Source organism: Heterodontus francisci, chromosome 8 (assembly GCF_036365525.1).
Source record: "Heterodontus francisci isolate sHetFra1 chromosome 8, sHetFra1.hap1, whole genome shotgun sequence".
Lineage (NCBI taxonomy): Eukaryota > Metazoa > Chordata > Chondrichthyes > Heterodontiformes > Heterodontidae > Heterodontus > Heterodontus francisci.
This window is the reverse complement of record NC_090378.1, coordinates 70,198,169-70,216,183: the sequence shown is the minus strand read 5'-3', so window position 1 is coordinate 70,216,183 and position 18,015 is coordinate 70,198,169. Positions and strand designations below refer to the sequence as shown.

Here is an 18,015-nt window from a genome sequence, read left to right as displayed (position 1 = left end):
TAACAAGGGTGGAAATTGCAGAGGCTCTGGTCACATTCTTCCGATCCTCCTTCAAATATGGGGGTGGTGCCAGAGGTCTGAATGCTTGCAAATGTTACAGTCCTTTTTTTAAAAAGTGGAAAGGGATAAACCTGGCAGCTATAGGCCAGTCAGCCTATCATCGGTAGTGGGGGAGCTTTTAGAGACAATATTCAGTGACAAAATGAATTGGCATTTGGAAAAGTGTGGGCTAATAATTTAAAGGCAGTATAGATTTGTTAAAGGCAAATTGTGTTTGACTACCTTGATCGCATTCTTTGATAAAGTAACAGAGAGAATCAGTGAGGGTAGTGTGTTTGATGTGTATATGGAGTTTCAGAAGGTGTTTGATAAAGTGACACATAATAAATGCTGACAAAATTAAAGCCCAAGGGATTAAAGGCAGCATGGACATAAAATTGGTATCGAGAGGGCAAGCAGAGAGTAGTGGTCAATGGTTATATTTCAGACTGATGGAAGGCATACAGTGGTGTTCCCCAGGGATCTGGATTAGAACCACCCATCTTTGATATACATTAATGGCCTGGACTTGAGTATACAGGCCACAATTTCAAAGTTTGCAGATGATAAGTAACTCGGAAATGTAGTAAACAACGAAGAGGATAGTAACAGTCTTCAGGAAAATATAGACAGACTGGTGGAATGTGCAGACACATAGCAGATGATATTTAACTGAAAAATGTGAAGTGCTACATTTTGGTATGAATGAGGAGAAACAAAATGAATTAAATAGTGCATTTTTATAGTCGGCAGTGGGGTGGGGAGGAAGCAGGTGCAGGAACAGAAGTACTAGGGAATGTATGTACATAAATCTTTGAACTTGCAAGGCCAAATTGAAATGGCTATTGAAAAAATTATACAGGATCCTTGGCTTTATTAATAAAGGAATAGAGTACAAGAGCAAGGAAGTTATGCTAATTCTTTATAAAATGCTGGTTAGGCCTCTGTTGGAGTATTGTGTTCAATTCTGGGCACCACACTTCAGGAAGGATGCCACAGCCTTGGAAAGGGTGCAACAGAGATTTGCTAGAATTGTACCAGGGATGAGGAACTTCAGTTATCTGGAGAGACTGGAGAGGCTTTGGTTATTCTCCTTAAAGCAGAGATGGTTTAGAGGAGATAGATGTGTTGAAATCATGAATGGTTTTTGTTATGGCCATGCGAGGAGGGGGTCACAAGGTTTCCCTCTAGTCCTTCCTTTTATTTGACCGCAAAAGGGTTTATTCCTTTTCGAACAGTAGATGTGCTTACCACCTCACCTTTTACCTTTGTTGTGATTATAAAAGAACTGATCAAGCAGGTTTTCCTGAGTTTAAACAAGAAAAAGGTGAGTTTATTTTCCTTAACAATCTAAACTCAATCTAAATAAAGTACTAAAATTACGCTACACATTCACACGCAAACATACACGAGAGTCACACATACACAAATAGATTACAGAGTGATGAGGAAAAGATTTGCGGTTGGATTATAGTTCAGAACAAATAAAAATTAATACACAGTCTGTGGTGTTGGGTGAATCTGCTGTCTTCCAGCTGAGGTTGTGATCCTGAAGTTCTGGGTTGATGGTTGTTCTTGGAGACAATTGAGCAGAGGGATTCCTTCTCAGTATCTTGGATCTAGAATCTAGACAGATGGTCACATGACTGTCTCAGTGTATTCTCTGGCACCTTCTAATGAGACCAAGTTTCAGAATTTCAGTCTCTCAGGCCTCATGCTGTTAATGTTTACACTTGGAGGTGTTTGCCCTTTCAATGCTAATGTCTCAGGATGGCTTTGAATGTCTTGCTAATGAAAGCAATCTCAGGTAGTTCAATCAACAGAGCAAGCCATTGTTTTGAGTACAGGCTAATCAGACATGTCTCCACTTTAATGCCTTGGAATGTGCAAGGTGTTCAAATGCAAATGATGGCAGCTATTTTTAGCTGTGGACAAGTCTTTGTAAAAGTTGTCTGTAATATTTCAGCTTTCCTTTTTAATGGAAGTTTCCAACTGAAGAATTAAAAAATCCTCATTTGGCGTAGCATGTTTTCTTGACATTTTGATAAGAGTAAATATGGAGAAACTGTTTCCATTGGCAGAAAGATCACTAACCAAAGGAAAATATTTAAGGTAATTGGCAAAAGAACCAGAGGTAACATGAGGAAACATTATTTTTACACATTGAGTTTTTGTGATTTGAAATGCACTATCTGAAAGGGTGGTGGATACAGATTCAACAGTAACTTTCAAAAGAGAATTTGATAAATACTTGAAAGGAAAAGCCTTACAGGACTATAAGGAAAGCACAGGGGAGTGAGATTAATTGGATAGTTCTAGCAAAGGCACATTGGGCAGAATGGCCTCCTTCTGTGCAGTGTCATTCTATAATTCTATGATTCCATAACAGCCGAGGGATGCATTTTTTTCCTTCTCATAGTTACTCTCTTCAAACCCATTCCCTATTAAAGGAGATTGAAAGTTTGTATTTGTTTACATTTCTGTAGCATACCAGTGCTACTCTCCTCGCTATGTGCTATGTACAACAGAATCACATAGATTCAACATTGTGAAGAGCAGCATTATCAGTATTACTGTCTGTTATCTACAAAACCTGCCTGATTGCTCTTAAATCTTGAGAAATCTCTTCAATAGGGAAATGTAGAATGTTACAAAATGGATTGGAAGATGATTAGAATTGATATCCGATCAGTCTATGTATAACATGGATAATCTTAAATCTATTTTCTTTTGTACTTTTAAATTACATTTATCAAACTCCAATAAACGTTGCACTAAGTTGGGAATAGTGCATAGTAGGGTAAAAAAACAAAATACAAAACCTAAAAAAAAGGAATATTAGGACATGAAATGCCCTATCAGAAACAGTGGCGGAAACACATTCCTGATAGCTTTTAAAAGGGAAGTGGGTAAATATTTGAAAAGTTTTAGGGAAAGAGCAGGAGAACTCGACTAAATAGATTGTCCTTTCAGGGAGCTAGCACAGGCTTATTGGACCAAATGACCTGCTTCTTGCAGTAAAAAGTTTATCTGTATGTAAATAAAACATCTTTTGTTTTAGAAAATTCTCAGTTTTTATGTCACATTTTTGTTATAATCTTATGAGCAGATATTTAATTCGGGAGGACGATTCCCAATCTAGGCTATAAATATTTTCATAATTGGCTTCTTTACTCCTTCACAGTTGAAATGTCTCCATTAGCTTATTAACCAATTCCTTCGCTATCTGTTACTTTACGATTTTAAGCCTATGTTTGTTCCACCCATCTTCCTTTTTTATATTTTACTCTCTGACATAATTTCAGACCTCCCATAAAAGTCTGTTAATAATTTGAAGCCCAGTAAATTATTATGTAGAATTCCTACCTGTATACTTTGGTCCTGATGCCCAACTGATGGTCATGCATAATCTATTGCTTGCCTTTGCTATGATTCAAATCCTCGCCATGGCAATGCCAACCTTCAGATGTCCACCTACTGTCTACTTCTCTAATCTTTTTCCTGCCATGCGTGTCAATCTGTTCCTATCCACCTTCTTGGTCCCGTCAATGCCCAGCATTCCTCAATTACTCACCCCTTTCTTTCTGCCTGTTGCTGATTCAGCCCCAATTCTTGCCCTGTCAATGTCCTTGTCCTAAACCGCTCCCACAGGTGTTCGACTCATGCAATTGCTCACCTCTTGCCCCTTCAGACCTTTTAGTCCGTCACTTTCAGCACCCACCTCCTTCCTCTATTACTCAGCATACATCTTCCTCTCCTCGTCAATGCGGTGCTGCTCTTACCTACCCTCCTGTCCCTGCCACTGTCTGCAATGAGGTTCTCAGAAAGGAGCAGCAGCAGCCACGTGTGAACAAACGTCAGTGAATAAGCAGCCGGGCTCCGGGCAGCTTCTCCCGGCTCTGCGTGGCTCATCTACTGCGGTGAGGTAAGAGGAATGCTCGGTCTGTCAGTCTGCTCGGTGCTTTCTCAATCCCGTCCATGGGCAGAATGACACGTTTCTTAACGAGCCCCGACTGACATTTGAGGAGCAGTAGATATTTCCCAGTGACGGTGCTGTCATGAGCCTTGTTTACTGGGAAGGAGGAAGAGGGATCCGAGATATCAGCATGTTTGAAAAGTGATTCTTGAAAGGAAACCGCCTTTTAGTCTTTGACAGAAGTTGAGTTGCGGCATCGGGCAGTAAATATGAGTTTAAGTGACTGCTTTGGTTTTGGAGATTAAGTTATTCGCAGGAAGGGATTGGGGGAAATCTGCTTCAATGTGTCAAATACAATTTAAGGTATGTTTGAAGGAAAGGTGGGGTTTGGACGTTTTCTTGTTCTAAAATCAACTTGGATTAAACTTGCGGTAACTTAGTTTGGTGAAGAATTGCGCGGTTTGTTATTCCAAAATTCTGTTTTACTTTCTGTCCGATTGCTGCACTACACGTATTGACAAAGATTACTGCTTAAAGTATAAAGTATAGTGTTGGTGGAGAATTTTACATTTCATGGAACGGTGTTTTCATGAAAATGGATGTGGCAAATATTTTCTATAATTCTTTTTTAGGGATGGAAAAGAGCCAAAGCAGCTGCGCACAACTACTGGCCCATCGGCGGTATTGTGCCAGTTCGATGTTTCCACACCAGTTACGCCATTGTATGTTTGCAAACAAAAAGTGTTGCCGAAGACTTTTTTCATAAAGACCGCGCCCCCTTTAAACTAGATCATTTTAACGGCATTAACCTGTGAAATCCGGCGTGTTAATTTATTTACAACAGGTTGAAACTTACATTTTGGTGCATTATTTACAGAACAATTTCTCCGCTAGTATTAATGACTGAATGCCAATCCCGAAACCGCTACATTGGGAATCTTCATGAAGACAGCACATACATGCCAACTTCGAAAACTAGTAAAAGCTGCCCAACTGCTTCCAAAAGCTAACAACTCGAATATCTCTGAATATAACAAATAATTACACTCAAAGTGTAATATGGGGTAGAGCTTGTCACTTGTGTTTTAGGTATATCCAACAGGGAGAAATTGCTGGTTTTCAGGAGAAAGCTAATTTTGCTAATGCTAATCTGTTAAATTGGAAGCTGGTGACTTGCAAATGGCCAAGCCTGAAACAGGTGTTGGGCATCTTGAATGTGAAAATTATGATCTTAATGCTTATTTTACGACCCTACTGTTTGTTAACTTCGGCATTGATTGACTGGGTGGATCATGTGCCGCCCGCCCCTCACTTATTCCGGATCTATAGAAACCTACCCAGTGGTCCTTAAAGGGACTGATGCAGTCCACCCACAAAAAGCTGAGTTGTGTTTTTTGTACTTTTTTTTTGTGCTCCTCCTAGCTCCAGAAGAATACTGTGGGGTCGCTGTTGATCAATGCCTTCACTCCCATACCACGTTATGGTGCTCGTTTCATCTCTAGGCTGGTCTGGGCCATGCTTTCCAGAGTGGTCTGGATGATGAATGTTGCATTTTAACACACAAAATGTCCCCCCTCAGTTAATGCTAGCATTCTCCTTTCTTTCCACTCCTGTCAGTTAGCTCTCGCACTCTTTTGCTCCCCTGACCCTAAATGCTGCTCCTAGTTTGTCTGTCTTTTTAACCACCTCCTCACCCATAATGCCACTCCAACTTTCTGCCCTCCCATGCTCTCCTCCCTGTGCCAGTTCTACACAAGTCTTTCTCCTACTGTAAGTCATAGAGTCATTGCAGTCCATCCAGTCCATACTGGCTCTCTGTAGAGCAATCTAGTCAGTCCCATTCCCCCTGCTTTATCCTTGTAGCCCTGCAAGTTTATTTTAATTATTAAAAGTGCTCATCCAATTTCATTTTGAAAGTGACTCTATTCATTGCTTACTTTAGTCAGGACTTCTTCCCAGTCTCAGTCTTTTCTTTCTTCTTCAATCTGCAGGCTTTTAAAACCTGGATTTGGCATCGCCTAACCATTAATTTTTGATTTGCATCATTTTCTCTCCCATTTCCACCTTGGTGATAGTCTGCACTATGGACCTTCTATTTTCATTTTTTTTAAATAAAGGTCTGTATACATTTTTCAACTGAAGCCCTACATGGTCATTCTTGCCATATGCCCTCATTAATATGCTGAACTATTTTGAACTCTATTGGACTGCTACTGTCAGGTTACCTTGTAGATATGGTAATGACTGAGATATAGTGAATGTAACTTTGGTTAGTTCATGAATAGATTTTGTTTTTCATTTATGAATGGATTGGAAGCTGCTATTTAAAAAGCCTGAAAATAATTAGCTAGTGTCATTCATTGCAAATGTTTAGTGACCAAGATTCAAGAACCTGTAAACAGGACTGGTTTAAGAAGTGTTCAGGGACATGCATTTTATATGCTTCAAAATCCAAGTCATTGAAAAATGAAAGCAAATAATTGCTTTCCAATTATTTCAGCAGAAACAATAATGAAACTATGGACTGTTTACTTCCCAGTGACTTGGTAGTTAAATCACTACCTAATGTAGATCAGGATTAGACTCTGCTATGATTCTGCCCATGATCAAACCTTTATGTTGCAGGAAAAGCAGATGCTTGTTGAACTTAACCTTGATTACCTTGGAAAATAAATTAAGAAATAGTATTTAGCAAAGTTCACAGCTTTAAGAGAAATGAATGTCTGTGAGTCATGCTGATTATATTGAAGATTGTGGATTCTATCTGGTCTTTAGATATGACAAGGTGCTTCGTGTTCTACAGTTCCACCCACCTACTGCTTCTCCAAGTTGCTAGCTACAGGGTGATCTATGCATGTATTTCACAGGAAGACAGTAAAAGACTAGGATCAGTCACTGACCCACCAGAGATTAGACAAACACATACCACAGATTCTTCAGTGATATATTGCAGCACTCTCAAATAAAACTACCATGGAGCATCTGTCAGATAATTTTTCAGATAATCTGAAAAATTAAATCGAAGAGCAGGAGTTTCTTGCCGTTGGGTCTGCTGGGTGGGTACTTGGAGATTAGAATACATGTGGCAAGGAACTATCTTAAAGCAACCATTTTGACTAATGGATGATTTATGATTGATTTAACAGCCAAATAATGTGTGATTCAAATAATGTGTTTGCAGCATTAAATATTGTATCTGAAGCCACTTGACAAGGAACTCAAATGGAGCAACTGTAGTTTATTTTAGGTGATCATTCTGGGAAGTGTAATATAAGACTTGAACATTTATCTCGGAATTGTCAGGTCAAAATTAGTTTGACAGACTGACACACAGGACTGTTTATTTTGAATATGTTGGATAGGAGACATTCTTTTTTGGAGTTTGAATGTCTAAATATATTTGGAGATTATTAGCACTCTCTAATCATACTTTAAACTAACAGGGCATCTAATATGATACTGAAGAGCAAGCAATGGGTTACAAAACTAGGCATATTACACTTTGAGCAGTTGTTCAAGCATTAACATTTGGAAAAGTCTCTCTGATAAATAAATGTTAAAGAGTGAATATACCTGTAACATCAACTTGAAAGCATTCTAAAGGTCTTCATGGAGAATCAGCGGTTGGTTAGCTCAGTTGGCTAGATGGCTAGAGTGTGGTGCAGAGTAACACTAACAGTGTGGGTTTGATCCCTATAGCGGCTGAGGTAGTTCTTGGGGCCTGCCACCTCGCCTTATCTAGCAACCCTTGGACAACGAGGACCCTACATAGAGAGAGAGAGACAGGGAAAATCATTTGACATCTCTCCCTTTGCTTACAAATGTGTCATGCTATTCCCAAGTATACAATGTCATATAGATGGTAATTCCATAATTTGTAAACAATGTACAAATTCAGAAAAACATTCCTGTTGTGAAGAATTCTTCTTTTTCCTGAATGGCTCATTAGTTCAAACTCAGCCTACTAAATCTGTCCAGATTCCAACATAGTAACAGGGCTGGTGTAGGCAGGCAATCCCAGCTTGTGATCTCTTGATAATGGCTAATTAGTTTATGTTTCATTCTGCACATGAAAAACCCATAAGAATATGTTAACTACAATTGATTTATTTCAATCTCTCATGTTCATGTTTAGTCCGAGGATATGGTATATCTTTTAGTTATTGTTGTCACAGACTGAAGTTGCAGCAACACCTCTGGAGCAAACGGGAGCAACAGGTGTTCTTGTAATAATGGAGCAGATTCTCCTCTTATTGCACCTGGGCGCAACACTTAGATGAAAATAAGGAAGGAAGAATTGTATGCTGATACTGGATCCCTGCAGTTTTTCATCTTTAAAATCAATGAACAGAATATTTCTGGACAATATTGCTGGCCTAATCTTCCTCTACACTTTCTGCTGAGGCAATTTAATATGCCCGGGGTAATAACAGGGAAGATGGGCCATTGTTGTTTATTTTAGAGGTAACTAGAGCAAGTAAGAATAGCAGGTATTACCATTTCCATTGGAATCGCACTAATTCATTTTAATGGGCTGAAAGTGTTATAGTTTTCCCATTGTGACACATGGTACATTGAAATCAGTCATAACAAACTCAACAAGATCCATGAGGATTTTAATGTATGGATTTATATTTTATATTAGCTTAATTGAAGATTGCACAGTAGGTTGTCAGTGATTGAACAAGAAGGACAGATCAATGTTTTGATGCATCAATTCAGCCATAACAACCTATTTTTCTGTTTCAGATACTGTGATTGCCAATGTTTTACATTTTCTTAAAATGCAATTTTCCAGCATTTTCTTTTCTATTTGTACATAATATTTATTACTCTGTTAGATTATTATGCTCTTTACTTTTGAAGAATATATTATTTTAAAATTCAATTTTATATTAATAGTAATAAGTGCATTCAACTACCTTATTTTTGTTTTCAGTTTCCCTCTGTCTAAGAAATGATGTTACTGGGGCTAATGACTGCAACCCTCTGTCTAGGTAAGCCAAAGGTTAAGCATCTTGTACTAGTACTTTGAACATATGGGAGATCATATATCCTTCAAATATTTCTATTCTTGGCTCCTACTAAAATAAAATAAACAGCTATGGCAATGTGGAACACAGTTTTGTTTGTGTTGATATCCAGGTCAATTTGTTATTTAAATGATACCCTTCAACACTTAGAATTGCATCCATTTCTTGATGATCTTTTATAAGCAAGTTGTTAAAACTGTTCAGTTGCTACTTCATTCAAAGAAAACAGTTTTTGCTACTTTATTTGCACCTTTGAGGCTTCATGAGCCAATTGATATTTTCCCAGCTGATCTCCTCTCAGGCCTCTGCTAATGATACTCTTGATCCAGCTGCCATGAGGTGTGTGAGTGTGGCCCAAGATGACTCACAATTTTTTCTCTTTTCCAGTGGGCAGGCAAACATCTCTATAGTGCCTCCCTCTGTACGGTTGAGTTCAGGAATTCTCCTATATGGGAGTTATAGTCACCATCCTGTTCAATAGAGTAGCATTACATATATATTGACATTATACTAATAAAAGTCTAGAAGCAATAATAATTTTTCTTCAAAGAATAAATTATATTTTACTACACTATGTCTAGTGTAAAAATTAACAGTTGTTGGTCACTTGGGTGGAATCACATCTGATAATCACAAGTTTGAAGTGAACACCATTAGAAGTAACCATGAATGTGCTGTCCCTCGTCTCCCTCACCCAATAGCTCATGGTTTGGTACTAAGCCATTTTAGGTTGGATATCAAATCTGCAACCACCCTATGTTCAGTTAGCTGATCTCAACCTCATGTGGACTGAAGGAGCACTAATATTGTCTTTGGGATAGGGAGTGGAAAATCAGCCAGGTTTCTTGTTACTGATTGCTATCCAAAGATTCTTGCTTATGTATATATGTCTGTGGACTGGATTGGTCAGTCAAATAATTTGGCAACCAATGAAGAATGACTATTGGGCTGCCAAGGTGTCTCGAACTGGAACCCAGCAATGAATTGCAAGATAGACATGGATCAGGAAGTCTTTACAGCCTATCATAGCTCATCCACCTGACTTGCATTCCTCAGCAAGTCATTTAACTAACTCTTGAATGAAGGTAAGGTTTTTGACTCCAGGAGCAAGAGTAATCAAGTTCTTGAGATATCTTGTCAAGCACTTTCAACATTTATGTCTCAGCACACTTTGAAGTTGTACGAAAATATAAAATTGACAGGTAGGGGAAGACTAGCTGCTCCATCAAGCCTGACCCACTCCTCAAAGTGTCTGGAGCATTATGCCCTGCAGCCCCGTAATCTCCTGGAAGAGATAATCATGTATGGATTAATCTTATCAGTGCCATTTAATATCACGTATAATTCAATGTGTCCTCGGTCACTCTCCTTTTGAGGTTAAAAAATCTCTAGTTTCTTCAGATTTTCCTCAGAATTCAATTTGCTGATACTAATCAATGTACCTTAAGATTAGGGAGAAAACCACAAGAGAAGATTTACTAGGTTTGGATGTAGTTATATATATTCAATTCGTGAAGTATTCTTCTTTTGCCGAGAAGTAGATAACAAATTTTAATGTACAAGAAAGAAAAGAAAGTTGCTATGAAAAGTTTGCTTAACATTGCAGTTGTTATAAATGCACCCTCACTGTTGTTATATGAATCAAACTTAATGTGTAAGTTTAAAAAAATATATTGTGCATGTTGTTTGTAGAAGGGAACAATCAGACGATTGTGCTTTGATAAAATAATGGCAGGAAATTGCTAGCTTCTATAGTTTACTGTAATCTCTATTCTCACATGCCTCTTCCTGTGAGGCTGTTGACATGTGGTTTGTCACTTTTGACTTAAGGATTGGAACATTCAGACTTCTGTGTCATAGTAGACCACAAACATTCATTCTGTCCAAGCAGGACAAGAAATACATTGTCAACTTTAAAACACCATCCTGTTACAAAGCCTGGTATGAAAAACTACCTTGTCTTGTAACTTTAATATACTGAATATTATTTACACAGTTCAACTTTGACTTTTGTGGTTCTGGGAGGGGATACACTCTTTTTGTTTCTTCCCTTTCTCGCTCAACTTATTTATGAGCATTGTTCTGGGATTTGGCCATAGTTTTTTTTTCTGTATCTTATCCTTTAATCCACAAACAGTTATCCCATGTGTTAGCATGACATGCCTATTAAAGAATTAGATGTTTTGACCAAGCTATTTGCTTTGTCCTGGATGGTGTCGAGCTTCTTGAGTGTTGTTGGAGCTGTACTTGTCCAGGCAAGTGGAGAGTATTCCACCACACTTCTGACTTCTGCCTTGTAGATGGTGGTCAGGCTTTGGGGAATCAGGAGGTGAGTTACTCACAGCAGAATTCCTGACCTGCTCTTGTAGCCACAGTATTTACGTGGCTGGTCCAGTTAAGTTTCTGGTCAATGGTGACACCCCCCCCAGGTTGTTGATGGTTGGGGATTTAACAATGGTAATGCCATTGAATGTCAAGGGGAGGCTCTCTTATTGAAGATGGTCATTGTCACAAGTTTGTATAGAACAAATGTTACTTGCCACTTACTAGCCCAAGCGTGAATGTTGTCCAGGTCGGACTGCTTCATTCTCTGAGTAGTAGTGAATGGATCTGCATATTGTGCAATCATCAGCAAACAACCCCACCTTTGACTTTATGATAGAGAGAAGTTTATTAAAGATGGTTGAAATAGGACACTATCCTGAGAAACTCCTTCAGCGATGTCCTGGGGCTGACATGACTGGCCTCTAGCAGCCACAACCATCTTTCTTTTGTACTTCGTATCATTACAGCCAATGAAACTCTGGATTATTTATAAGGGAATTAGATTTATTTTCTTTGGAAAATGAAACTTTGAGCAAATTTAATTGAATCTTTCAAGATTATGACAGTCAAGTTTGAATTGCTGGTTTCTTTTACATAAAGATCAGATTAGGTCTTTGATCAGAGATCAAATGGTCTGTTTCCTTGATTTTAAATAGCAACATTTTCCATTTGTATGAAACAACCAAATTGTTCCAATGTGACTATGTCTGTGTTCAACAACATATACTTTATATTTCCCACCACAAGCCTTCATTGTCAGTCATTTATTTGTGACATTGTTTACTTTAGTTAAGTGAGTTCATGCATTGTGAGTGTTCCAGCAGAATAGTATACAGAAAAAGTAATGCAAACACACAATCATCAGCATTTTCTACAGCAGCTCACACAACTCTGGGGTAGAATTTCCATGGGATTTTTCCCCAATATCCTGAAATAACTTCAGCAAGTGATCGGCAGAAAGCCAAAAGGAACAGTATGCCTACTTGTGCTGTATCTTCCATGCATCCTGCAACTTTACAATGGGAGACCGATTGGGAGAACCCCCATGGAAATGCTACCCAGGTCTTTAACCATTGATGGTTGCTAACTCTGACGTCAAATGATTTTACACTGTTAAAAGTATTGAGGCACTCTCCCATTATTCTAATGCCAGCTGAAGTTTAGAACTCTGAATAAATTGTGATTTGCAATGTCCACGTGCAACCTCATTCTGTGAAGCAAATTAAAGATTACTTTGTCCAAAACTCCTGTTGCTTGTCCAATAACATAAGAAATGCATTCTGAAGAGGTAATTTTAGTCCTGATAGACTGACTGCACCTTAATTGTTTTAATAGAAATTTAGGAAGAGGAGTAGAGCATTCAGATCCTCAAACCTGTTCTGCTATTCAGTTAGATAATAGATGATCTGTATAGAGAAACTATCAACTCCTTTAATCATTTTAAACACCTCAACTAGATCACCTCTCCAATGGAATACAAGCCTATGCAACCTGTCCCCATAATTTAACCCTTTTAGCCCAGGTATCTGTCTGGTGAATCTGCACTGCACCTCCTCCAAGTCCACACATAGGGTAGCGGAAATCTGGAACACTCTCCCCAAAAAGCTGTGGAGGCTAGTTCAATTGAAAATTTTAAAACTGAGTGTTAGATTTTTGTTAGGTAAGGATATTAAGGTTACAAAGCCAATTTGGGTAGATGAAGTTAAATTACAGCTCAGCCATTATATAATCCTGAGTGTGGTGCCCACAACTGAATGCAATACTCCAGATGGAGTCTAACCAGAGCACTATGCCGATATAACATACTTCCATCCCTGTTGGGTTCCCAACCTTCCTGAGATAAAAGCCAACATTCCATTGGCATTTAAAATATGTTTGGTACAAGACATAGTCAGGAGTGTGATGGAATACTCCCCACTTGCCTGGATGTCTGCAGCTCCAAAAACACTCAAGAATCTTGACACCATCCAGGATAAAGCAGCCTGCTTGATTGTCACCCCTTTCACCACCTTAAACATTCACTCCCTCCATCAGTGGCAGCAGTGTATACCATCTACAAGATGTACTACAGCAACTCACTTCAACAGCACCTTCCAAACTCGCAATCTCTATCACCTAGAAGGAGAAGGGCAGCAGATGCATGGGAACACCACCACCTGCAAGTTTCTCTCCAACTACTGGAAGGTGGGATTAGATTGGGCAGCTAGTTTTATCGGCTGTCGCAAACACAAAGAGATGAATGGCCTCCTTTTGTTTCGTAATTATTTGAAGGTTCTATGGTTCAAGTCACACATCATCCTGACTTGGAAATATATTGCCGTTCCTTCATCGTTGGTGGCTCAAAATCCTGGAACTCCCTTCCTAATAGCACTGTGGTGTACCTAAATCACATGAACTGCAGTGGTTCAAGAAGGCAGCTCACCATTGCCATCTCAAGGGTAATTAGGAATGGGCAATAAATGCTGCCTTTGCCAGTAGTGCCCAAATCCTGTGGGGAAAAATTTAAACTCAACAAGTTTCCATAACTCCTCCTAATAACTTAAATTCCTGATACCGTGAATGATCTTTATTGGTCATCACTGTACCTTTTCAAGGGCAATAATAACTTTCCTACTGTATTTTTTGTAAATTTCAGAAATAGATGCACCATTTTTATTTGTAACAGTTTTGGAATTGGTTCTATATAGAACCATAGAAAATAGGGCAGGAGTAGGACATTTGGCCCTTCGAGCCTGTTCGGCCATTCGTTATGATCATGGCTGATCATCCAACTCAGTAACCTGTTCCCGCTTTCCCCCCATATCCTTTGATCCCTTTCGCCCCAAGAGCTATATCTAACTCCTTCTTGAAAACATACAATGTTTTGGCCTCAACTGCTTTCTGTGGTAGTGAATTCCACAGGCTCACCACTCTCTGGGTGAAGAAATTTCTCCCCATCTCAGTCCTGAAAGGTTTACCCCATATCCTTAGACTATGACAAGAAATGTTGGAAATACTCAGCAGGTCTGGCAGCATCTGTGCAGAGAGAAGCAGAGTTAATGTCTCAGATCAGAGACCCTTAAGTACTCTGGGATGTAGATTATCAGGCCCTGGGGATTTATCGGCCTTCAATCCCATCAATTTCCCCAACACCATTTCTCTACTAATACTGATTTCCTTCAGTTCCTCCATGTCACCAGACCCTCGGTTCCCCAACATTTCTGGTATGATATTTGTGTTCTCCTTTGTGAGGACAGAACCAAAGTATGCATTTAGTTGGTCAGCCATTTCTTTGTTCCTCATAATAAATTCCCCTGTTTCTGACGGTAAGGGATCTATACTGATCTTCACCAATCTTTTTCTCTTCACATACCTATAGAAACTTTTACAGTCAGTTTTTATGTTCCCCGCAAGCTTACTCTCGTACTCTATTTTCCCCTTCTTAATAAATCCCTTGGTCCTCCTTTGCTGAATTCTAAACTGCTCCCAATCCTCAGGTCTGTTGTTTTTTCTGGTGAATTTGAATGCCTCTTCCTTGGAACTAATGCTATCTCTAATTTCTCTTGTAAGCCATGGCTTGGCTACCTTTCCCATTTTACTTTTGCGCCAGACAGGAATAAACAATTGTTGCAGTTCATCTGTGCGCTCTTTGAAGTTTGCCATTGCCTATCCACCATCATCTCTTTAGGTAACGTTTCCCAATTCATCATGGCCAACTCACGCCTCATGCCTTCATAGTTTCCTTTATTAAGATTCAGGACCCTAGTCTCAGAATCAACTACGTCACTCTCCATCTTGATGAAGAATTCTCTCATATTATGGTTGCTCAGGCCCAAGGGATCTTGCACAACTAGATTGTCAATTATTCCTCTCTCATTACACAATACCCAGTCTAGGATGGCCTGTTCTCCAGTTGGTTCCTCAACGTATTGGTCCAGAAAACCATCTCAAAGGCCTGCTTTAGGTCGGGAAAAAGAACCCAACCGAACCACAGCAGGCCCGAGCCTGACCCAGCCTGAGTCCCTCCAATTTTGCCCTGAGCCCGACCCAACCCGAACCCGCCACTACTCGGCCCGACCCGACCATCCCTTTACTTACCTTGCCTCATCGAACCTGCAAGAAGCTGCAGCCCATGTGCGAGACGTTATAGTGACGTCACTCGTTCACTGTGCAGACTCAGTTTCGTCCCGCACTCCCAGCTCAGTAAGTTTTTTTTATTTTTAATACTTAGCAGTAGAGCACTTACCGTGTGTGTCTGGCCCGACCCAACCCGACTCTATCTGGACTCGGCCCGACCCGACCCGTGCCCGACACATGTCGTCGGGTCCCATCGGGTTCGGGTCGGGTAGCAGGCCTCTAAACCATCCCGTATACACTCCATGAATTCCTCCTCTACAGTATTGTGACTAATTTGATTTGCCCAATCAATTAATGTCACCCATAATTACAGATTTCCTTTATTGCATGCGTCTCTAATTTCCTGTTTAATGCCATTCCCAACATCACCACTACAGTTTGGGATTCTATGTACAACCCCCACTAACATTTTTTGCCCCTTAGTGTTTTTCAGCTCTACCCATACAGATTCCACATCATCAGAGCTAATATCCTTCCTCACTATGCGTTAATTTCCTCATTAACCACCAATGCACCTCCACCGCCTTTTACTTTTTGTCTGTCCTTCCTAAATACTGAATACCCCCGGATGTTCATTTCCCATCCCTGGTCACCCTGCAGCTATGTCTCCATAATCCCGACTATATCATACCCGTTTACATCTATTTGCGCGATTAATTCATCCACTTTATTGCGAATGCTCCGTGCGTTAAGGCACAAAGCCTTAAGGCTTGTCTTTTTAACATTACTTGTCGCCTTCCCACTATTTTTCACTGTGGCCCTGTTTGATTCTGGACCTTGATTTCTCTGCCTATCACTTTTCTTATTCCCCTTACTGTCTTTTGTTCTTTTCTTTGATCCCCCCTCCTCTGACTCCTTGCAAAGGTTCCCATCCCCCTGCCATTTTAGTATAAATGCTCCCCAACCATTCTTATTATAAATATTTTCTGTATTGTTTCCATTTTTTGCTTCCCAGATCACAATGTTCATTCATTTCTGTGGGTTGGTGAGGAGGGCAAAAAGAGAAATCGTATACCTGTCTATGTATTTAAAATTACTAAATTTGTTGTATGGCCAGTGTTGGTCAAAAGTGTTGAGCTTTGTTTCATCCAAAGCTGATGTAACAATTGATAAATAGTGAAAAGTTATTCAAAAAAGCGGTTATCAAATATTGTGTGAATGACAACATAGTTCAGTAAAGGCTAGGCTTATAAATAATTCTTGTTTTAGAAATATTCTCTGCAAATATGTCAATTAGCCCGATAAAATGCATATAAACTTCTGTTAATTTGATGGTATAGTCCCCTGTGATGAAAGGTATTGCTTGATGTACAAGACTCGGTGACGTGTGGCACTGCTGTGTGCCAGACTTGGTGATGCAGGGCAGTGCTGTGTATTAATGTCTTTGACATGGGACAGTGGAGTAAATGAGACTAATATCCCTTTTACTTAACTATGGTTGCCATCAGATGAAATCTTATAAAAAGGCAATTCTATAGCGTAAATGATCCAGTACTGATCCCCTCCTTGGAAGGTTGTTTGAAAACACACTGTACTCTCCCTCTCAAACAATAATCTTTTGCATAAGTAGCACAAAGCATTGCAGCACAGGACATATAGATTATGTAATTATATAGATTATGTAATTATATGATTATGCAAAAGCTGTTGTTTGAATACACACTGTACTCTCTGTCAAACAATCTTTTGCAGAAAGAGCAGAGCTTTGCAGTACAGGACATATAGTTTATGCAAAAGTAAGTATAGATCAGGGAGACCATACAGCCTTTCAGCTCATCCTTCCTTCCATAGAAACTAGAAAGTTATGTTGCCCCCCACCCCCCATCCATCCAATCCTCAATACAGCATCTAAGCAACTCTTGAGTCATTCTGCAGTTTTAGCCTCCAACCACTCCAGGTATTAATTACTCCACACAGGTAATGTTTCCTGATTATACACCTGAAATTGAACTTTGCCAGTTTATGCCTACATCCTTTTTCCTGCAGTTGTGGTTTAATGTGAAATAGTGCTGCACACTAACATTTGTATTTTGTTTAAGATCTTCTATATCTCTTAATTGTCTCTCCTTTTTAGGGCTGAAGCCTGAGTTTTTTTCGAACTTTTCCTTACAAATCAGGCCACTGACAAGGACGATCAGCCTCACCTCCCCTCTCTGCACCCCACTTCCAAGGATTGGGTTTTCCTTTGTACTTTGGAGACCAGAACTGAATGTGATACTTAAGTTAGCATGACAAGGATCCCATATAGTTTAAGTATGATGGCCTCAGACATCATTTAAGTCACCAATAATCCCAAAGAGATTCTGTAGCAAATAATTGCCACCATTTAGGACAACTTAACCTATCAGCACAACTTCCATGAAGCCAGGTGCAGAAAATACACTTGATCAGACAGGAAGAATATTTTAGGACTGGAGATTAAATCATATTAAGTGTATCAAGCGATATGATTGAAACCTATGATGAAGAGTACTTGATGCAGTGAGTCAGAACATCCTGGAAAATTTCACCAAGGACTGACGAGAGTAGTTGGGTAGAGATGAAACTTATCATCCTAATTCTATCAAGAATCTGTCTCTATATTTC

The 18,015-nt window shown here is 39.5% G+C and overlaps 1 protein-coding gene across 5 annotated transcripts in view; it reads left to right on the top strand.

Moving 5' to 3' along the window:
• Positions 1-3,780: 3,780 nt before the first annotated feature.
• Positions 3,781-18,015, top strand: part of lepr (leptin receptor) — a 165,123-nt gene continuing 150,888 nt past the window's right edge. For 3 of the 5 annotated variants that reach the window (XM_068037298.1, XM_068037297.1, XM_068037294.1), the window contains exons 1-2: positions 3,781-3,964; positions 8,895-8,952. In XM_068037298.1, coding sequence (XP_067893399.1) covers positions 8,913-8,952 — 40 coding nt within the window. In that variant the 5' untranslated portion in view covers positions 3,781-3,964; positions 8,895-8,912. Of the gene's footprint in view, positions 3,965-4,065; positions 4,319-8,894; positions 8,953-18,015 lie in introns of those variants that run through there. The other 2 variants (XM_068037295.1, XM_068037296.1) reach the window with 2 other exon arrangements.